Source organism: Hippopotamus amphibius, chromosome 3 (assembly GCF_030028045.1).
Source record: "Hippopotamus amphibius kiboko isolate mHipAmp2 chromosome 3, mHipAmp2.hap2, whole genome shotgun sequence".
NCBI lineage: Eukaryota > Metazoa > Chordata > Mammalia > Artiodactyla > Hippopotamidae > Hippopotamus > Hippopotamus amphibius.
This window is the reverse complement of record NC_080188.1, coordinates 168,973,921-168,997,053: the sequence shown is the minus strand read 5'-3', so window position 1 is coordinate 168,997,053 and position 23,133 is coordinate 168,973,921. Positions and strand designations below refer to the sequence as shown.

Here is a 23,133-nt window from a genome sequence, read left to right as displayed (position 1 = left end):
AATAAGCTGGAGTTACACACCCACATGTTCCCGCCTCCCCCTGAACACCCCTTGTTGACTCTATACATCCAGGACCCAGGACCGGGACATACACAGACCCCACTCACTCCGCTAGACCTGGACTCACCCCTTCTTCCAAAATCTGAACCTGCTCTGTGTCCGGTGGTGGCCCCTACTGTGTGATGCCCTCTGTTCACTTAGTAAACGTTTGTTGAGCAGTCCATCTGTGCTGGGACCGAGGGTGTAACACTGAACAAGAGCAGTTCAACATAGTCCCTGCCCTCAGAGAGTTTATAACATAATAGGGTCACCAACAAGTGGACAATTACAGTGAACAGAAATGGCCGAGGTACAGCTGTTTCTAATATAGACTGTGTGACTCCGTCAAGAATAGTTGCTGTTCTAAGCCTTGATTTTCCATCTGAGAAATGGAACTAAGTTTGAAGGGCTTTCTGATATACCCTGAGGATGTGAAGGGATGGATATGTGAAAACTCCTGTCTAGCCTCTCATGGAACATCTAAAAGAGCAGTGGGTGAGGAGACCTGGTCAGCTTCTGTGTGTGGTGAGCTCACATTTGGTGTGTTAGCCTATAGCAAATCTCCACTTTTTCCCTCAGATGTCTGCTCCTCTCCTCACCCTTCAGCATCCCCATTCTGTCAGCCCTGGGCCTCCTCTTTGATTCTGCTTGTCCATCCCAAAGCAGAAGAAGGGGCTTGTTTTAACAGAGGAGAATCTTTTGATGCTGAACCCGGAAGATTTTACCTTCCTGAGAGGCATCTTTAATGTTTAAATGATCTGGGGTGGCGGAATAAAGGATTTTGGGGAATTCAAGGCTCTACACAGAAAACAAAGTGCCCACACAGTGTTCAGTGTATAATGGCTGAACTTGGTAATGAACTCTCAGCCACTCCCTTGAACCCAGCCACACCCACTCCTCACGCGCTGTGGAACCTTTTGGGGAGGGTACCGATTGCGGCAGCTTCTCAGAGGAGTGCAGAAAGTGTCTCTGAAAAGAACACAGCCATTTGTTCTCTGTCAGGATGCCTCCTTCATACTGTAATTAGAGTGCCGTGGGGGGTGGAAATGGGGGAGAAGGAGGAATATGAAATGCTCTTACTCCCCACCGCCCTGGCTTATTCTTCCCACACCACAGGGCTTTGAACCCACTGAAATATTGTGACTGAAACACACACTGTTATATGCACAGAGAGAGAGAGAGAGCGACGTGTGCCCCTGAGTTTGTGCCGCCATAGTGTCTGTGCACTGAAGCCAGGCGGCAGCCTGGTGGGGGGATTCAACAGAGTAGGGAGATCAGAATTGTGCCTTGTGGACTTCTCTGGTGGCGCAGTGGTTAAGAATCTGCCTGCCAATGCAGGGAACACGGGTTCAAGCCCTGCCCCAGGAAGATACCACATGTCGTGGAGCAACTAAGCCCGTGGGCCACAACTATTGAGCCTGCGCTCTAGGGCCCGTGAGCCACAGCTGTTGAGCCTATGTGCTGCAACTACTGAAGCCCACGTGCCTAGAGCCATGCTCCGCAACAAGAGAAGCCACCCCAATGAGAAGCCCATGCACCACAATCAGGTGTAGCCCCCTCTTGCCACAACTAGAGAAAGCCCGTGTGCAGCAAAGAAGAGCCAACATGGCCAGTAAATAAGTAAATAAATAAATTTAATTTAAAAAAAATTCTGCCTTGTAACTCTGTGTCTCTCCAAGAGTCACGTGGAACTGATTTAGCCTATATCCCAAGTTTTAAAGAAGAATGAACACATTCTTCAAAATAAGTTCTGGCAATATTTCTATCTTCACATCTAGAAACAATGGTAGGAATAGTATACGTAAAAGTGTTGTGAAAATGCATGAAATAATAGAAGTCAAGTGGTTAGAACAATGCCTGTGGCATAGAACATATTAAATATGTTTAAAAAATGTATTTCTATTATTACAACAATTTTTAATCTAGGGGGTTCCATTTTTACAAAGAAAGGTAGTAGTAATTGATTATATTAGACACGCCATCAAGATGGTTATTTTGACATGTTTGTATATTTTAAAAAGTAGACTTTGGAAAGAATTTTTGCATTTTCTTACTATTTCTTTAGATGAAACTGAGGCACAGTATATACGTTAAACTGTTCTTCATTAAAAAAAGAAAAAAGTCAGTTGATCCTTCAGGGCTTTATCTTTCCAATCTGGAAAATGAGGGTAAAAGTGTGGTGGTCCCTTAGTTTCCTTCCTGAAAGGTTGTAAGGACAAGCTTGTGAGAACTCAGAACTTTTCAGTGTTCTTCGTACCTGCTACTCCATGGTCATCTCTGATAATAGGAGGAAATGATGAAGCTAGTTGGAGTGAAATAGTGCAGCGTTCAAGAATATTTGTGGGGTTTTGTTTTGTTCTGAATTGTGTTTGCAGCAATAGCAACAGCAATTTCTTGATTATATCTTGCTGAAAAATCAGTTAATATCTTGCTAGCACCTGCTGGCGGGGGAGGAGAAAGAAGGGCGTGTAAAGAGTCTAGGATGGCTGTTTCAGTCACAGCAGATGGTCTTTGAAGCAGCTGGCTCATCTCACGTGGGTAACAGAGAATTGGTGCTATTGGGCCCAGTGATCTTTAATATCAATGTATCTGGATATCCAGCTGACTTAAGACACAGCTGAACTCCTGGTCTGCCCTGCTAGACACTGCTCTTCCCAGTCTTTTCTATCTCAGTTATTTGAACTCCATCCTTCTAGTTGCTCAAACTAAAAAACCTTGAGGGTCATCTTTGACTCACGTCTCTCTTATATTCCACATTCAAGGTGTCAGCAAGTCTTCCTAGCTCTGCCTCGCAGTATACCCAGAATCCTAGAATCCTGGTATTTCTCAGTGTCCCCACTCCTACCACTCTGGCCAAGGCAGCCATGATCTGGAAATAACCTAGGAGGTCTCCCTGCTTCCACCCTTAGCCCTCGTCAGTCAGTCTGTTCTCAACAGGGCAATCAGAGACATTCGTTGAAAATGTAAAGCAGGTCATGTGACTTCTCTGCTGCAAACCACCCTCTCCCCAGTGCTTTCCAGAGCACACTAAGTAAAAATCAGGTTATTATCCACGGTCTACCTGGTCTAGCCTCCCACCTCCGTGTGGCCTGTTACCCACTCTGACCTCATCTCATTCATCTTCCATTCATTCCATCCACTCTGGCCATATTGGGTCCTTTCTGTTCTGGGGAAGCTCCTCCAGGGTGCTTCTGCCCCACGGCTTTGCCCTGGCTGTTGCCTCTTCTGGAATGCTCTTCCTCAGAAATCTGCGTGACTCTCCTCCTCCCACCTCTCCTGTCTTTCTCGTGTCTTCTCAGCGAGGCCTGTCCCAGCCACTCGACCCAAATCCCGAACCCTCTCCCCATCTTAGAATTCCTCTTCTGGCTTTGTTTCTCCCTCAGCACTTATCGGTGTATAGCATACTTTATATCTGTACTTATTGTCTTGGTCGTTGTCTGTCTCCTCTGCTGGAATGTAAGCTCTGTGAGGCCAAGGGTTTTTGCTTTTGTGTTTGCTGCTGTATCCCTATATGCTAAAGCAATGCCAACCACATAGTAGGCATTCAGTAAATTCTATTTTGGAAGCAGAATGAAAGATAGATAGATAGATAGATGGATGGATGGATGGATGGATGGATGGATGGATGGATGGATGGATGAATGGATGAGGGCCTTGGTATTGTGTTGTGTGTATTATGATACATTCTTAGGAATGTCAGCAATACTTAAAATAGACACTTGGAACACCTGTTCTGTGCTAGATACTACACTTTGCACTTTCCATCTATTATTTAATTTAACCCTCACAACGCTTTGAGAGAGGTACAGTGTTTACTTCTACTTTACAAATAAGGAAACTGAGGTTAAGGACTTGCCCCAGGTCCCACCCTGATGGAGGCATAATTCCAACGCTGCTTTGGTCATATTTCTGAACTTTTAATCATTACGCTGTAACAGTCTGGATTATACCAACTTCAAGGTTAAAAAGCACAACAGGAAGCATAGCTCCTTCATTATCTCCTTTATGTTAATTGCCAGGCCTTCCCCTACATCTACTCAAACAAATAAATAAACGAGATCTAAATGTCAAGAAGAACAAGGGAAAAAAGACCGTGCAACTTTCCTAAGACCCTACAAGAATCTGCCTCTTTGAGATCTCATGACTGAGATATCATGAAGATGTGGAATGGCACTGGCTTTGGAACCTGGAGATCAAAGTGATGCTCCAGGTGAGCCGCCGCGCACGCTGTCAGCCTTGGGCCAGCGAGCCCTCTGACCCCTCTGTGCCGTAACTTCCTCGCCTGTAAAAGGCGAGGCTTGGGGAAGTGATTTGTCAGGCCTTTCCCACCTGATATTCTGGCCTGTGAGACGCGTGGCCTTTCTTTCACTGCTGTGGGTGTAGCGTGGAGGAGTGGGGGTGGGCTGTCGCACTCTATAAGGCCGTCTATTTGCCGTCACTGCTTTAGGGAAGGACGTCTGCCCATGGGAGGAGCTCTTCCAAAGCCCCTGATCGCTAAGGAGAGGCGACATGGTATGCAGTGCATGCCTCCGCCTGCTGGGTACCCATCCATTCTGCTTATTAGAGTCAACACTGGATGGCATTTAGAGGACCGGGTGCTGTTTTGGCCTTTATTTATTGACAGCCTAAGTCTCCTTAAATCCTTTGTGGAACAAATCAAGGGATAAGGTATAAATAACTGTAATGCAGCTGAACTGTGTGACCTTCAGTAAGGTGTTTACCTTCTCTGGGCTGTGTTTGCTCCTCTGAAAAATGGGAGAAAATGTTCTCCAGGCTCCTAAGCACGCTGAGAAACTGCTTTACACTCCCACCCCCGGCCCCTGCCATTCTCCAATGAAATTGAAATGAAAACACTGCCAGCGCTCGATTGCCTGTCTGACCTCCCCAGATTTCTTTGTCAGTTTCAGGACAGTTAGGGTCAGAGAGGTTTGTTTTTAATGTCTAACCCAATTCCTCTTTCCTAAAGCACACATGTTACAGGAAGACTAGCCAGGTTCCATTGGGACAGTGAAGCACTTTGGAAATACAGGCTTTGACGATTAATAGAAATGGGACCACGTGGCCATTTGCAAGCTTGGCAGAGTCTATCTACATATGCTTCTGTGTGCCAGTGTGAGCATGTGTGCATTCATGCCAATGTGTGTGTGATGAAGCGTACAAGTGTGTACAGGAGTGTGGGTAAACAGATCTTTGAGTCACAGGGGCCAGCCCCTCCTGGCGGGCTTTGTCTTCCTTTTGGTTGCTATGACAGCAGCAAGGGCCTCCGCATCAGAAAACAGAGCTCCCTGTGTGGACGGAACGGGGAGGAGGGGTCTGGAGCTAGAGGCCAAAACTGGGAGCCACAAGTCCTCCGACAGTTTTCCTTGTCACAGCAAACCTACCAGAACAGCTTCCCCACTAGGTAAATATAGGGTTACCTGTTCAGGTGCCCTGTGACTCTGAGGTGACATAACATGGGCAGGAATTTCCAGTTGGAGCAAGGCTCCAGTGAACCTCACTCCTAATCCCCAACAGTTAGTCATCTGATAATAAATTCTAGCAACGTGAATGGCCAAAACCCTTCCCATCACCCTGTGGACCAAAACCAGTCACTTTGATTTATCAGGATATAGATAACCCACTTTGTGAATTATCTATGGCCCTCTTTTATAGGTTCAGAAGTTCATAAAATATAAATTAATTTTAATATTAACATTAACCTAAATATGACTTGAAAGACAACTCTGCCTCCTCCCCACCACCCACCTTCCCCCCAGTCAAACATGATAAAATAAACACACATGGGTGTTGTACCTTGTCCGAGATTATATCATTCTTCCGCTTTATGTAATTGTGAATAATATGGAATTGCCTATGTATGAATAGTTGGTTTGTGCAAATTATGCCTCTCATGTAAACTGCTAAAAAACAAAAGCAGTCACAAATGTAAACTCACTAACTCGGATATAAGAAGAAAATTGTACTTAACCATGCACTATGGGGAGATCAGCTTACTCTTTCTTAGTTCCCATAACTAAAGTTGAGAAATCCAAACCTTGCACACACATGAGACAACCAGAATAGAGGCTCAGCTGTGCTCAACTCCACGTCATCGGCCTTCCATCTATGTGAGAGCTGTGTTATGAGGGGAACTGCAGGTTATCCTCCCGGGAAAAAAAGAAAAGACAGCCAAAAATTAGGGATAATAGAATTGGGTAGGAAATATTTGAATGAAATGCAGTGAATTTTCCCCCCAGTTTTATTGAGATGTAATTGACATATAACATTGTGTTTAAGATGTGTTAGTTCAATATTTGTGTGTATTGTGAAATGATCACCACCGTGGGTTTAGTTAACCTCCATCACCTCACATAGTTACATGTTTTTTCTTATGATAACTTTCAAGATTTACTCTCTTAGCAACTTTAAAATATACAGCTCAATATTGTTAACTGTTGTCACTATGCTATGCGTTACATCTCCAGAACTGGAAGTGTGGACCTATTGACCACCTTCACCCATTTCCCCCACCCCTAACCCCACCTCTGGCAACCACCAAAATATTCTGATTCTATGAGTTCAGTTTTTTAAAATTCCACATATAAGTGAGATCATACAGTACTTGGCTTTCTTTCTCTGACATATTTTACTTAGCATAATGCCTTTAAGGTCCATTCATATTGTCCCAAATGACAGGATTTCCTTCTTTAGTACAGTTGAATAATATTTCGCGCGCGCGTGTGTGTGTGTGTGTGTGTGTGTGTGTGTGTGTGTGTACAGATAGATATATAGATATAGATATATACCTCCCACATTTTTTAATCTGTTCATCTCTTGGTACTTAGGCTGTTTCCATGTCTTGGCTATTGTAAATAATGCTGCAGTGAACATGGGGGTAGATAATCTCTTTGAGATAGTAATTTCAGTTCCTCTGAATGCACACCCAGAAGTGGCTTTGTTAGACCATATGGTAATTCTATTTTTAATTTTTTGAGGAACCTTCATACTGTTTTCCATAGTGGCTGCACCAATTTATATTCTCGCCAATGGTGCCAAAGAGTTCACTTTTCTCCACCTTCTCGCCAACGGTTATCTCTCAATCTTTTTGACAACAGCTCTTCTAACACGTGTGAAGTGATATCTCACCGTGGTTTTGATTTGCATTTCCTTGATGATTAGTGATGTTGAGCACCTTTTCATGTACCTGTTGGTCATTGGTATGTCCTCTTTGGAAAAATGTCCATTTAGTTCCTCTGCCTATTTTATAATATATATATTTTTGCTATTGAGTTGTATGAGTTCTTTATATATTTTGGATATTAACCTCTTATCAGATATATGATTTGCAAGTATTTTCTTCCTTTCCATAGGTTGCCTTTTCATTCCATAGGTTGCCATTTCATTGAATTTTTATCATTTTACTATCTCTTGCAAGAATCCGTTCAGGACTTCCAGACTAAAACAGATTTATTCCTGCTTTGGTTATAAGCAGGGGGTGGGGGGGTGGGGGTTTTGTATCTTTCTAATGTCAATAGTGGCTGAAGAGGAAAATGAGACAGAGAGGTTTACTGCCCAGTTTATCAGCAGCAGAGGTTACCTGGTACGTAACTCTGAGAATAGACTTGGTAGTATTTATGCTGCATCACATGGGGGTTTATTTTCATCTTCCTGATTTGGAATTCTGAAGTCTAGATGCATCCCAGCTTGAGTTCTGTTGCATCTAAGGGTGTGGAAACACTGGATGGAGCAAATGAAAAGGAGCTGATTACCTATCATCTTACCTTGAGCCACAGGCTAATGCCAAGTGGACTTAGGGGACGTGAACACTCTTCTAATATAAGCCAGATTTTCTCCTTTTGAACTTCCTGTTGCTTGATCTAGGGAAACTGGTTAAACCGAGATATTCATAGGGCCATTCTTTAAGGCACCTTTCATTAAGAAGTTTGGCAGTGGGCATTTAGATGGCTAAGTAAGGTAATGGCCATATGTTTTATCTTTGAGAAAGCATCTTCATTTGAATAACCCCAGGATAATCCTCTGTGAAGAGGAGGGAGTACTCAGGTCCTAAGGGAAGAGAGGGACCAGTAGGAGGAACACACCTCCCTTTCCTTAGTCTGGCTGCATATATACTCACGAGACTGGCAGGCATGTTGAATCTAAGGTTAGAATAATCACTTATTTTTGGAAGATAATGGAGCTGAATCCTGTTTGTCTCTTTGTTCTCCAGAATGCAGTATATGTATAAGTAAATGCTGACTGTGATATAGACATAAAATCAAACAGCACATCACTAGCTTGACTAATGCTACAAATTTTATACCAGGGCCTTATTAACCCAACACAGAGCAATGGATTTTTATGGTGCTTTCTTAACTAAAAAGATAGCCTTTTAGAAAAAACACAAAACTCTGTTTTTATGTCCTTATTTTCCTCAACCTTTGGCTGAAAAATCCCTTTTGTGGATTTTAAATGTTGACTGCTCGATAACGTGGAAGACAGCTCAGGCCTTGTAGAAATAGCACTTAATCTGGAATCAAAAGACATTCGTTTGAATTCCAGCTCTGCCTGCGGCTAATTTGGTCATTTTGGGCATGTAACCTTTCTGAATCTCCCAGGGTTTTTACAAATCTAAATGAAATAATTTACATGAAAGTGATTTAAAAAAATAAAAATTTTACAGATGTGACTTATGAACATTAGCTGTTCTTAATATTTTATTTTTATAATCTGTGGAATCCGCGGTGATACTAGGCTGTGGATTAAACTTCATGGGTCCATGTTGACATGTGGTATTAGTCAGCCTCTGCTTAGCCTCGTGGAACCTTCAGACTAGTGAGAGAGATGCCCTGGGCACAAACACTGTGACAGCAAGCGAGGGGTTAAGAAGTGTCATGAAAGACACTGTGCCAGACTTTCTGCCCTAGGCTGCCCATTGAAAAACAAAACAAAACACAGAAGACCAACTAATAAACATAATACAGAAGGACCCCAAACACTGCCTTTCTTTCCCCAGTGACATGCAGGAGCTGCTTAGGAAGTATTCCCAGTGGTGCACACTCTTTTCTTTCTGTCTTTTAGCCAAGAGGCTTCTTAAAAAGACAAAGCCAGATTTGTTGGGCTATGGGCCTGTAGGATGGCAGGTGGGAGGGTGGGAGGAAATGGGGGCCTGCAGTGGCAGAGGAGAGCAGGGTAGCCAGGTGGTGAGACTGGAGCCAGGAAACTTCCAAATACACAGGGAGGTTAGGCTGGGGCGTCTTGGCCTATCCCACTGGAAATCAAGCCACGCGGTCATCCTAGCGGCCAGATAGAGGTGACACTGCATACCTCATAGACTGATGCTGCAGAGATGTTAGTGGGGCCAAACAAAGAAAAATAGTGGTGGCAGTATCTAGGAGTTACCTGGCAACTGCTGCATTCCTGCTAGTTCACCTGGCTCCTTTTGGGTCAGTGCAGAGATGCTGCACGCTTTTATTTAAGCCTTTGGGAATCAGGTCAGAGCTATCAGTATGCTCCTCAAGTCAGCCTGGATATTTTTAATAAAAAAAAGCTATTGAATAAGTACTATGTGCCAGGCCTAGTCTAGTCCTGGAGGATGCAAAGTTGAGTAAGACAGAATATTTTCACAGAAAGCTTACAGAGAGAGAGACAGTCACATGTACAGCTCATCACAATAGAGGTCTGGCTGTAAGATGAGCTGTGAAGAGATGGAAGGTAGAACGGAGTCCAGAAGACTGGGGGCAAGGGAGAGGAGGGGGAGGAGAAAACTAAACATTAGCAGTGACATTTCACCCTGGCCTTGAAGGAGGATTTCAGCAGACTCAGGCAAGTAAGAAGGGATTCTGGGCAGTGTAAATTAAACCTTGAGATCCCTCACTGCTTTTTCAGGAAACGTGGGAAGTGTGCTGTGGTTGGAGCATGGCCATGGTGCACTGCAGGTAGGCAAGAGGTAGATCGGATTGATGGGAGGTGAAATTTGAAGGAAAGGTTCAGAACCAACCATGAAGGCCTTTGAAGGGTCTGTTAGGTGTTTAGCAGCTGGTGGAGGAGAATGTGGAGGAGAGGAGGACAGAGTAGAGAGAGGAGGGAATTTAGAAGATCTGAGGGTCATGGTTCCTCTTAGTGGCTCTGTATCCTAGGACGCTTTCCCTTTCTAAGGGCCACTTAACTCCCCTTAGATTCAGTTTTCTGAGCTGGAAGATGGAGATGTTGCTTAGAATGCAGATGCTAAAAGATTATTGTGTTTCTCTGCTCATAGCTTGCTTAAATTCTCCTTTTTCAAGCTCTTGTTCAAAATATTGCCTCCTGCTAAACCCTCTTGGATTTCCCTAGAGCATAGTTGAAAAATGAAGACACATACATATGAAAAGCGTCGAAATATGCCACTGGGCTGGCAGATATGTGGGGAACCTGGGCTCTTAGAGCAGACAGGCCTGGGTTCCAAACCTGGCTCCACCTCTTACTTAAACTTGAACAAATTGTTTAACTTTTAAATTGAGACTGAAAATACCTTTTCTGCCATCTCATTTTGGTTGTAAAGATTAAACGCACAAAATGGATGAAGGTGCTTGGAAATTAGAAAGTGCTCCACAAATGTCACTCGCAGTGGTGGTTATTTTTGGTTTGGAAGTGTAGGATCCAATGCGTGTTTTAGAAAGATAACTCTAATCACTGTGAAATGGGTGAAATGAAGGGAAGAGAGACAGGCGGTTGAGAGACCAGGTAGGTGGTATTGCAGTAGTCTGGGCAGGAAAGGATGAGGTCCCAGACCAAAGCAGTAAGCGTGAAGAGGGAGGGTGGACCCAAGTGCCATTTTGAAGATAGAACCAACAGAACAATGGCATTAATCGGACAGGCAGGATAGAAAGAAGACAAAGGATCAAAGGTAAGAACTTTGGTAGATTCCGATGCCATGAACCAAGCTTGCTCTTTATTACTTTTTAATTGCTGAAATCCAGAGGAGCAGGTAAAAAAAGAGGTGCCCCGCAGCTTAAATTCTGTTACCTTGACCCTCGCTGATCCTGGTCAACTCTTCCTTCCCCCATAACACCCTTAGTAGAACCCACTGAGCTTGTAACCAAGCCCAGGAGAATTTCTCTTCCAGTGTGCCTTGTCCCCACGCCCTTAGCCTGATTGTGACCACTGTAAGGTGTCTGTGCCCAAGGAATCCATCTCTGTCTTGGAAGGAGGGGCCAGATGAGACACAAACCCGTATCTCTCTGCATCACGGTAGACTGGCTCCTCTCCTTTCCCTGCACTGGGGCTGGGGCATGTCCATCATTCCCTGGCTTGTTTCCTCCTCCCTGGACATGAGTGAGTAGGTGGCAGGACCCACAGTGGGTGCTGGACTCTCTTATCTTGAGGCTGCTATTGATGGGGAGCACCTTGAATACGTGGAACAGCTTCCAGAGCAGTAGGAGAGTGCGTGAGCCCTGGCTGGGAGGCATTGCTCTAGCAAGGGGTGTTCTGGTTGGAAGGATGTTTGGTGATGAGAGAGCATTGGTGCAAAGGGGGCATCTGGTGGGGCCTGTTAGCAAATGAACATTTCTTGATCCCTGTTTGCTTACTCGTTGAATCTGATCATCCCCTCTGCCAGGGAGCCCTCATTCCTCTTCTCTCTTCTTTTTCCCACGGAGCTATAGTTTTTGTTTTCTTTTGTTTTTGCTTTTTTAATCATCTTGTGCCCCAGAGTGGCTCTGTGCCTGTTAGTGGGCTCTGTCTTATCTCTGACCCTCATGCTGGCTTTTCCCCTCTTGTCTCGTTTTTCCCTCCACACCACCCCATCTTCCCACTGTCTTTCTACTGGAGCCACATGCCTCTCCTGTGTCCTTACCTTTCTTATTTAACCTCAGCCGCCATCTTCAAACAGCATTTCAGCCCTTCAAGGCATCAGTGTCGTGGTCTTCAGTGGCAGCTCATACTGAGCGCCACAGGGTACAGGCCACCAGCAGAAGCACAGCAGAGTGGGTAGAGTTCAGATCCCAGCAAGTTACTTTCCTCCCCTAAGCCTTGGTTTTCCCCATCTGTTAAATCGGAATTTGAATAGTGCTTCCTTCATAGGGTGATTGTGAGGATTAAATGAGTTCATGGGTATGAAGAACTTCGTACAGGGCTGGCACGTAATCATTGGTCAGTGTACATTAGTCACTGTTGTTATTAAGAGCACAAAGGGTAGCTGGGTCCCTCAGAGGGTTAAAGGCTTCCGTTGTAGCCAGAGAGACATAACATAGCATTCTGGAACCTAGCTGGTCACATTACTAAGTCAATAGCTTTCTTTTTTTTTTCTTTTAAAAAGAGTTTTATTGAGATATGATTGACATACAATAAACTGCATATATTTAAAGTGTACAATTAGATTTTTTTATTATTCATCTGTTTTATACATATGAACGTATATATGGCACTGCCAATAGCTTTCAAAATAGAGTGAGCAGAGAGTGTTAGTGCTGACTGGAAGGAAACTGGTCTGAGAAGGCTTCCTGCAGGAGAATGAACAAAGTGCATTTCTTTGCAACATTTTAAGGAGATCCCAGTTGCAGCCTGGGACAAAGGAAATGGGGTGTACACAATACCTGCTCAAGTACACTCTCTCGCTCCTGCTTGTTTCACCCTTTGTGTTAGTCATGGCACTGCGCAAACCTAGTGAATCTTATCTGCCTCGTCCACAGGGAATTTGCCAAAGAGAGAGAGAGAGTGGAGAACCGGAGAGCTTTCATGAAACTGCGGCGCCAGCAGCAGATCGAGCGTGAGCTGAATGGGTACCGCGCCTGGATAGACAAAGCCGGTAAGGCCTGTGGGCTAGAGGAGTTTGGTGATGGGCTGCACAGACATCAGGGACCTACCCTGCTTCTCACTCCTAACACTTCCATTCAAAGGGGCAGCCTAGAGCAGAGCAGAGAGAAGCTTGAGATGACTTGTTGGCTTTTTGGGTTCTCTGCAGACTCCCTCTGGAGTCTGTCCCTGTTCTTCTACCAAACTCCTTTCATGAGGCAGGCATTTTAGCAAGGTGAACTGAGTAAAAGATGACATAACCCAGTGCTAATGCTGAGTTGGGGCTGATGACATTTTATACTACTGCTGTTACTACTAGTAATAATAGTCATTCATTCTACAAATATTTATTGAGAGCTTACTTTGTGCCAAGTCCTGTTCTAGACACTTTGGATACAGCAGTGAGCCAGAGCTCTACTCTTGTGGAGCTCATTACCCTGTAGCTGGGGAACGCAGTGATGAACAAAATAATAAATAACTTTTGATAAGGTGAGAAATACAAGGAAAACTGATCAAGGGAGGATTAGGGGTTTAGGGTAAGATGCAGTTTTAAATAGAGGGTCAGGGTAGACCTGTTTGGAGAGAGACTGGAAGGAGATGAGGGGGTGACCCACAGGGAGATCTGAGGGAAGAATACCCCAGTGCCCAGGCTGTAGTGTGGGAGGGGATCAGGAGTGCTCCGGGAACGGCAGGGCGTGTAAGCAGGGGAGGGTGGCCGGAGGCAGGATGAGGGCAGGCATGGTGGGAGCAGGCAGCAGCTTGTGTATGACCTTTACGGGCCATTGTGAAGTTTGAGGCTTTCCTGTGAGTAGGCAGGAACCACAGGAGGGTCTTGAGCAGAGAAGGGATGTGCTCTGTTTAAGACTTTGAAGGAGCACTTGTTTGCTGCCTTGAGAACAGGCAGTAGAAAGACAAAGCCAGAAGCCTGGAGACCGATTGTGAGGCTTCTGCAGTAAGCCAGCTAATAGATGATGGCGAGAACCGGTTTTCCCTGTTCCCTGCGCTGTCACTGGGCTCCTCACTCTGTGGTTCAGCCTCGGGAATAATTCTTGCCCAGCCCTGATGATAGGTCCAGATTTATTCCAATTTCATTAACCCACAGAGCCCCCAGATTCAAGTTTGACTGTGACTCTGCTGCTTATGAGGGGCGTCGATCACCCCATATCTGTCAGTAAAAAGGATGCATTTGATTTCCTTATTATTTTAAAGGTTGCATTGCATTGGTGTTGTATATCTTCATTTTCTTCCTGCGCAAAGAGTAAATTTTTTTTAATAAAAAAAAAATACGCATGACAGTCAGCATCTTTGCTCTATTCGTGATAGAAAGCAGAGCACAAAGAGGTCTCCAAAGAAAAATTTGGAATAGAATTGGATACTTAGTTGCCTGACCCTTATTCTTCTCTAAGCTTTGGAATGATGCTATGACTTTTATTCTGACCACAGCACACAAAAGCTCTCTCAGTTCGGGAGTCCACTTTCTGTCATCTTCCGGGGGTAAGAGAGCACATGTGATGGGAAGTGCCATGTCAAAGCCAGAGAAAAGCCACCCCTTTGTTGGGATTATCTGCATTTCTTTGCTACTTCTGGAAGTAGCCATTTGGAGTGGTGACTGTACTTCCATCTCCGCCTTTTTCCTGCGAGGCTCTTGTGTGGCGATGGACGTGCATCTCCCCTCCCTCTTCCCGGAGCAGTAACTCAGCAGATTTGCCTCCAGGCCAGGCCGGCAGCTTGACGTTCCCAACGGCCTTTGGCTTCCTGGGCAGGGGAGCCATCTGACAGACCAGCCTAGCGAGAGGGCTGGCAGCAGGGCTGGAAGAGAGCCCTCCCGCCCTTCCCACGGCCCCCCTCAGGGTCAGGCAGCCTAGGATGCTGCTCTTTGCGGCTCTGCTTTTCAAATACAGAACAGCTCCACTTTCTTCCAGTTGGCAAGGCCGGCACTCTTCTCCTTCGAAGAAAAAAGACGCACTGCGCCGTCAAATTGTGCTTCCTGGCCCTTCCCTTTACAAATGGAGCGTGAGTGATTCAGAGACATATGGGTTACTTTTCCCTGGAAAGACACTCTCAAGTTTGAAAGAGAACTTGGCAACAAGGCATTGGGGGAGGGGCGGAGGTTCCAGCCCATCCGGAGCCCTCGAGCGCTTCCCAGAGATACTCAGAAGCACTGTACACCCTCTGTCTGCCTTGGGGGTCCTCAGATCTGCCCAACGCTGCACGCAAAGCCCCAACGCAGCATGGAGTGAAAAAGACAGATCTCTGTCTGAGGTCATTCATGTTGCTATGAGGTACTTTAACAAGTACCTAATTTTAAAAGGATGCCCTTCAAAAAGCAGGTGCTATCAATGACTTTAAAACCCCCCTATGTCCACATCAAGGAGCATCCCACCAATAACACTTAACCTGCCGACTTAGTTTTGCCAGAGGGCTGTACTTAAAAAAGAAAGCTAAATATTATGACTTTATAATGGCCATCCTGAGTGGTGCCCTCTGAGCCTCAAAAATGTTCCCCTCCCTGGGAAATATTTTATATACTCTCAGTTTTATATGCAGGTGGAATTATGGTAATAACTTTACCCTCTTATGCTTGTCCTTTTACTTGTTAGAAGTGCTTAAATTAAACAGTTGCTTACTAGAACTGTTACAAGCTTTTCCCCAGCAGCTGCGATCTTAGGGAATGATTGCTGGGGCCTCCAGTTCCCTCACCTGTGGCTGCCACAGGCGGCAATCAGAACTCATTCACAGCCGTCCCAACAGGGGGCTCCGAATCCCACCACACGTGGGACAGGAGGGCGGTTTTGTGGATAAATTTGGAGGGATGTTAGTGGGGCACATTCTAAGAAGTCTTAGCAGAAAATAGTTTCCCACCAATGATGACACCTCTGTGGAGTACAGGCTGCTCCTGGGAAGGCCAAAAGGGGCATCCAGGGGACCAAGTGGTTGTTTTCCAAACACCAACAACCAAGTACATCGTCCCATCGCCAACCAGGCCTTCCTCTCTCTGACACCGGCGGGGTGTCCAACCATTCGATGCAGTACTGACACTAAACACCTCCCGAAGTTTAGTGCAGACCCCACAGGCGAAAAGCTCAACCCAAGAAGATTGCCTCTGCTTCACACACCAGCCACAGTGGGGTCCCCCGGTGACCTGCACATCTTCCTGGCTGACTAAAAATTCAGAGGGTTCCAGACTTGATAATGAGTTAGAATGACGTACAGAACTCAGGAAAAACTAGCACCAGTTTATTAGGAAGGGTACAAGTCAGTAACAGCCAAATGGAAGAGAGACACAGGGGTAAGGTGTGGGGGTTCGGGGGGCAGGCAGGGACTACACCTCCTCTCCAGGCACATAACCCTCCCAGCACCCTGACGTGCTCCCCAGCCCGCACGTAACCTGGGCCCCATCGTGCCGGGTTTTTGTGCAGGTTTTATGGAGACATGATTGATTACATCATTGGCCACTGGTGATTGCACCACAAGCTCCCCTCCCCTCCTTGGAGGTGGGAGGAGGAGGAGGAGACTGAAAGTTACAACCTTCTAGTCCTGTGGTTGGTGTTTTGGGCGACCAGCCCCCATCCTTACACGGTCTGGGCCTCTCCCACAGTGAGTCATCTCAGTGGCATACAAAAGACAAGTAAATTCCAAGGGTTTTGGAAGCTCTGTGCCAGGAAGGTGGACGGAAACCAAATATCTGTATTTTATTATATCACAATATCACAGGGACAAATTCACGATGCGCCCAAGCCTCTTCATCTCAAGCTCGGCTCAGCAAGGCAGGATGGACGTTAAGGCGGGGGCAGAGCGGGGGAGCAACCCCAGAGCCCTCTCCTCTCTTTAAGGCGGCTGTGAGCGGCTTCCTCTGCCCCTTCCTTAAAGAAGCAGGCTAGAGCCCAAAACATAGTCTCATCTTCTGAATAAGGGGATAGGTGTTATGACCTAGGGGTTGCAGACAAGCAAAACGAAGGAAGCTCCTGTTGCTAGAAGAGGTTTATGAAACCTGGATGAAAGAAAAACAAAAACAGAAATGGAAATTTTTCATTCCTATCAATGTAGGGGATTTTAGTTGAAAAGATCAGCTCTCGCTCTCAGGGCTATTATCCTAAACAGTGTATCAGAGACAGAGCTGAATCTTACCAATCACCGCTGCAACGCCCCCCCCACTAAAGACCTTCTTTTCTGTTCTAACGTTTGGGTGCTCCCTTCATGACCCTTGATGTCTTTCTGATGGCAGTTCCTGCGACCAGCTCTGAGCTCTTTGCTCTCTCTCTGTTGCCCTGGAGCCAGAGCTGTTCCTGAGGGATTTTCATTTTGCAAAATAATTTGGCATTTACCAATAATTTACTAAACCATTTGTTTCCATATAGAGGAAGTCATGCTTGCTGAAGAAAATAAAAATGCTGGAACATCAGCCTTAGAAGGTAAGGAAGTACTCCAAGGCCTCATTCCTTTCTCATTTGCCCCCTCTTCTGCAGAGGCAATCTCTCTTGATCAAAAGAGGAGAAAGAAATAAAAGAGGGGCACTCTGGGATTTGAAACGCGAGTCTCTCTGTCATAAAATCCCTCATGCTTTAAAATGAAGGGAATTGAGTCATGGACTTAAATGCTTTTTAAAGTGATGAAAATGAAATCCAAGAGTTGCTTTGTTCCAGGGCATGTGATTGATAGCAGGCAATGAAAAGGCCATCATATGACCAATGGCACAGAAAGGGATCTTCTTTGACAGTGTGTGGGGATCATCTTGGGACCACTTTCATTGGCAGGAAGTGACATTGTTTATGAAGAGGCAGAACAGATAGATATGGAGTGCCTGTTTACCAACCGCATTTAGATAAGCTCTGGCAAGTATTCGGGAGCCTTGTCCCATGGGATTCAAGAGCCTCGTGTGTCAGAGATGTTGCTGAGCCCAGGAGCCGCGTTCCTGTAGATATGTGTGATTTCTCTCACCCTGGCTCGGGTGTTTAAAGGCAGGTACCTGTGTCACGGGGGCCTTTTGCCCACAGTCCTCAGTTCTGACCAGCCTGCTCCGCTTGTTCTTGTGTCCTCTCCCTGGCCTCCGCCTTCCCTGCTGCAGTGCTTCGGAGGGCAACCATCAAAAGGAGCCGGACGGAGGCCATGACGCGGGACTCCAGCGATGAGCATTGTGTCGACATCTCCTCTGTGGGTGAGTGGAGGCTGTCAGATCTCCTTTCACTGCCCTGAACCTCCCATGAAACAGAACATCCTGTCTTTGGAGAAACACCACAAGGAGGAGGGGGCCCCAAAGAATCCAGAACTTTGGGATGTAGTTAGGAAAAGGCATTGGAATCTATTCTAGTTGACAATGACAGGAAAAAATGGACCAGGTATACTGTTGTTTACATGAAACACAGGGTTTAGAGCCAAGAACCCAACCCAGATTCTTCAAGTATGGCAGGTGTATCCCATCGAAATATATATCCTAACTCTCCTGGTTGTGATAATGAGAACCCATTTTGGGATGTTGTTCAAAGGATCCTGAGGATGCCATTTGAGAACGTGCAATCATTTGCTTAATCATAGTAGCATCTACCTACTTCCATCAGCTGCTTCCATGTGAAACTTAAATTCCTACTGACAACCCTTTCACATGACTGGTGTTCAATCCCATGTTCCCTTACAGATTCTGGCTGGTGGCAGATTTTTCCTTCTCAGAAAAAAAGCGAGGGCCTGAATTCATCCTCAAAAGCAGAAGAGGCATACAGAGCTCCTCACTGCTTTAGGCTGCCAGTGGTGGAAAAATCACAAATGCAGCAGGATGATTCCAGTGCCTGAAGCATATTTAAAAAGAAAAGCCAGAGAGAAGCCCAATCTGTTACAAACATAAACACGATCCTATAAAGATTCAGGATACTGGCTGGATGCCTGGTGTCCTGCCCGGGGAATCTTTCTGTTTCCTAGGACTGAGAGTGCCCAGAGGAAAAGCAGGGTTCCCTGCTATGCCATGGAAAATCTTAACATGGGGATAACCTGGGGCATGCAACATGACAGTCCGCTAGCCCTGGGACCACAGTGGCCCACCTTGACCTTCAGATGCCCCCTTGCCATGGAGGGTGATCTCTTTCACATCCTCCTTCTTCCTCTTTCCTTCTCCCTGCGTAGGCACGCCCCTCGCCCGAGCCAGCATCAAGAGCACAAAGGTGGACGGGGCCTCCTATTTCCGGCACAAGGAGCGGCTTCTGCGTATCTCTATCCGCCACATGGTTAAATCCCAGGTGTTTTACTGGATCGTGCTGAGCCTTGTGGCCCTCAACACCGCCTGTGTGGCCATCGTCCATCACAACCAGCCCCAGTGGCTCACCCACCTCCTCTGTAAGTGAATGGTGACTACTGGCTCTCACGGCAGCAGCTCGATCGGGGTGTGTCAAGAGAGTAAGGTGTCACGTGGGCCTGGCAGTGGTTCTGCCCACCCAGAGTTCTGCCTCTGCACCACGTTGTGACCAAGGCCAGAGTTGTCCTCGAGAGGTCGGGACTATCACGTGACCATTCCTCACTGTCATTCATTATTGAATCAGATAAATAAATCTTTGCTGATGAGTCAACAAGATAGGGTCATACCTTGTGTAGTGCAAGGCCTTCACTTCGTGCCTGAAGGTGGCTCAGTCATATAGGAAGTCTTGGTCACCAATGTCCTAGGGAAAAATTTCCTAGGGAAATGGATACCTTCAGTAGACCAGAAAGGAGACTCATAGGTCAGCTCTGGGTAAGTCTGTCCCTGAGTGCGAGCAAGGCTCCTAGAGGTGTCACTGCTGGGTGTGTGGAGAGCAAATCCAGCTCTTTCATCAAAGCCACGCTTAAGCCCTTTCTCTCTCTCCTGAGAGCCAACTACCACTTAAAGGGCAGTGATAAACCCACCTGTCAAAAGAGAGCAAAGCTGACCTGTGGAGTGTGCCTGGGATTCCTTCCAGTCCAAGCGTGTTCAGACATCATTAGGTTTTGCCTGGCACTGACCTGGCGTGGTCACTGAATGCCCCGTGTGTGTGGGTCCTGCTGCTGTCGAGGGTTCCTCTGTAGGTGATGCGGGGATCGGGCCAGGGAGGGAAGAAGCTAGTTGCCATCCACGGCACCGATGCTTCTGCCTTTAATGCTTTCAGACTATGCAGAATTTTTGTTTCTGGGACTCTTCCTCCTGGAGATGTCTCTGAAGATGTACGGCATGGGGCCTCGCCTTTATTTTCACTCTTCATTCAACTGCTTTGATTTTGGGGTAAGTGCTCGGGAGCCCGTCCGTCTTTGCCTGGTGTTGTTCTGCCGTGGTTTGAGATGAGCAGCTTGCTCTCGGGCTCAGTGAGGCACTGAAATCAGCATTTATAAAAGGGGAGTAGATAGGATTAGCAAAAGGGAGGTCAGGAATGAGGGAATCCTTGCTGTACTAGGGTTTGTTTGGGTTTTTTTTTTTTATATTCTTTTATTTTTAATGTTTTTACTGAAGTGTAACACACATACCATTGAGTAAGCACTTTGGTGTATAGCTCAGTAAATTTTACAAAGCTTTCTGTAGCCAGAGTTTCGAACCACTTATTATCTTGGAGGAAGCCTGGGAGAAGAGGACAAAAGACTTGATTCCAGAAAGTGATTCAATCAAAAATGAGAAACATATATTTATTGTTTGAGTTCCGTTTAAAATTGGGAAAATTATCTAGTCATACCCTTAAACATTCACACACACGTGCACACCCATGCTTTTGTGTTAGCAAGTCCCCACATAGACGGCTTCACCTAGTTTCCACTTCCCTAAATAATGTTGCTATATAAATGTGTGCATTACTAACAGTCTTCGTGGTGCTTTCACGTCCATTTTTGTCCTCTGCTGCTTTCGGGGTCCTGTTCACAATGTTAGGTGTTGGGGGTTAGGCTGCCCGTTTGCACATGAGTGAACAGGAGACCTCGTGTGCAAGTTCACACAGCCAGTCAGCAGCAGGACTAGGCTGAAGAACTTTGGGTTCCTGAACTACCTCTCTTTCTGCCAAACCCACTTCTTTTTCTGCCAAATCTCCAGTTAGGTGCTAACGATTGTGAGCACTTGCCAATCTGCATTTTAACTTGGAACATATGCTTCTGGGTACAGGCAATTTTCAGGCATAACAGCTAGTGAAAGACCATTTTCACCTTAGTTCCCTTATGTACATACTTTTCAGCATTGCTGTGAAAATTTTCATTATTTCTCCTAGTGCAATGCGTGGAATATGGTAGACCTTCAGTAAACATGTAATTACAACATAAATTGGATGGTTAATTTGACATTGCTACTTTTATAGCATTCAGATTCTGTGTTACCAAGTGCCATCATGTTGGGGTATGGGTTCCTGAGTGACTGAAAATGTTTTATGTGCAGGTGACTGAAACATGCCTGTTAACTCTAAATTCTAGGACAGTGAGAAATGTGGACCTTCTGGGAGATTTTCATATAGGAATGCAACCTGTATTAATTTAAATTTGTTTTCTTATTTGGGATCCGCTCTTTTGTCTGTTTTTTCAAGGTGTTATGAGAACAGTATGGCTGTCAAATGTGTGCAGAAGTGGTAAATGAGTATTGTAGTTTTCACGAAGGATAGAATAGCAGTCAGTACAGCAATCTACAGTATGAAGGAGGAAATTTAGCAAGGGTAGTGGGGAGCAGTGGGGAGAGAGGTGGTAGCGTCTTGGTTTTTTTTTTTTTCCTTGGCAGCCTTCACAAATAGATGGTCTTGTTGCAGGTGGGCTGGGTGGGGGAGAGGAGAGTTTTAATTTCAAAAGAGCCCGATGAGAATTGTTGATTGCAAAATGTCAAATTGCTCCTCTCTCCTCCTCCTCGTCCACCTCCTCCTCCTCGTCCACCTCCTCCTCCTCCTCTTCTCACTGTGGCTGGGTTTGGCTCTCTAGGTCACAGTGGGCAGCATCTTTGAAGTGGTCTGGGCGATCTTCAGACCTGGTACATCTTTTGGAATCAGTGTCTTGCGAGCTCTCCGGCTTCTGAGAATATTTAAAATAACCAAGTAAGTGATCAGAATCTAGAATCTTCCCAACCACCTTTGAGAGTGGACGCTTCTCTCTGCCTTATTATATTTATTTCCTTCCATCCCCATGTCCCCTTACCACATGATCCCCTTCCCGACCCCACCCCCCCACCCCATTATTCAGTTCCTCCTCCTTCTCCAAAGATCAAGCCAGAAAAATGCCCATGATGCCAGATTCTGTGCCACATTCCCAAGGGGAGCCACATTATTGCTCCATCTCAGCTTATCTCCTGGTCCACCAGGCAGATGCCCACCTGAGCATGGGGATAATTTGGTATTTAGTGTTCACTGCTGTGATGCTGTCTGGGTTTTTGTAGGTATTGGGCATCCCTACGGAATTTGGTGGTCTCCTTGATGAGTTCCATGAAGTCGATCATCAGTTTGCTCTTCCTCCTCTTCCTTTTCATCGTCGTCTTTGCTCTCCTGGGAATGCAGCTGTTTGGAGGCAGGTAAGCACCAATGAACTTGGCATCCAAAGGAGCCTCAAAACCTAGTCTTCAGCCTGTGAGCACTGGGGTCACTAATTTGATCGCCGTGTTAACCATCTTGTTTGTTCGTGCCTGTGGCTCAAATCAGCCATGAGCGTGTGTGTGGAACAGATGTCTCTGTTTTTAATCCTTTCACACTGTACACGGTTCTTATTGAGGGGACCTGTCCCTCTGGAGCTGTCCCTGAAAAGTACAGCACGGGGCAGTGTACCATCCCATTACCAGTGCCCTCAAGTGCACAGGCCCCGGGCAGCAGTCACTAAAGCTGTCTTCATAAGTTACTGGAATGAGTGGAGAGTAGAGCAGAGGGGGATGTGGAGAAAGGGAAAAGTAGTGATGAACATGGCATAATCTTGGGAAGGGAAAACTTGGTGTATGAGATTTTCATTTTGCTCTCTCTGAATTTCCTTTCTCAGGTTCAACTTTAATGATGGGACTCCTTCAGCAAACTTTGACACCTTCCCTGCAGCTATCATGACTGTGTTCCAGGTAAGAGGCCGTTAAAAATGTTACTTGGAACCCTTTGGTGCACACACTCCAAAATGATGGTGTGTTAAGAGAGTCTTCCCTTTCCTCTCCAGGCTCCTCTCAGGCAGCTGGGTATTCTTGCTTATTGAGTAATCATCACCGCTATAATTCCTAGCATTTCTATAGCTCTGTTCATACCAATGATAAAAGAGCTCTATTGTGATGTCCTCATTGGCCTTCTGCCTTCACTGGTGAATTTGCAAGAGATGTTCATTAAGTCAAAGACATTCAGTAACGTTGCATTTTTGGTTTTATGAAATTGGAAATATCTTCTAATCCACATGTCCATTTAAAGAAGTATCTTTTCCATGCCCCCCCCCCCCATT

General features: G+C 45.8%; 1 protein-coding gene across 1 annotated transcript in view; it reads left to right on the top strand.

The window, feature by feature from the left end:
* The first annotated feature begins 12,674 nt into the window (after positions 1 to 12,674).
* CACNA1E (calcium voltage-gated channel subunit alpha1 E) overlaps positions 12,675 to 23,133 on the top strand; it is an 89,417-nt gene continuing 78,958 nt past the window's right edge. Inside the window, exons 1-8 of the mRNA XM_057726047.1 lie at positions 12,675 to 12,799; positions 17,145 to 17,198; positions 17,852 to 17,941; positions 18,898 to 19,107; positions 19,890 to 20,002; positions 21,658 to 21,770; positions 22,109 to 22,240; positions 22,696 to 22,768. Coding sequence (XP_057582030.1) covers positions 12,730 to 12,799; positions 17,145 to 17,198; positions 17,852 to 17,941; positions 18,898 to 19,107; positions 19,890 to 20,002; positions 21,658 to 21,770; positions 22,109 to 22,240; positions 22,696 to 22,768 — 855 coding nt within the window. The 5' untranslated portion in view covers positions 12,675 to 12,729. The remainder of the gene's footprint in view (positions 12,800 to 17,144; positions 17,199 to 17,851; positions 17,942 to 18,897; positions 19,108 to 19,889; positions 20,003 to 21,657; positions 21,771 to 22,108; positions 22,241 to 22,695; positions 22,769 to 23,133) is intronic.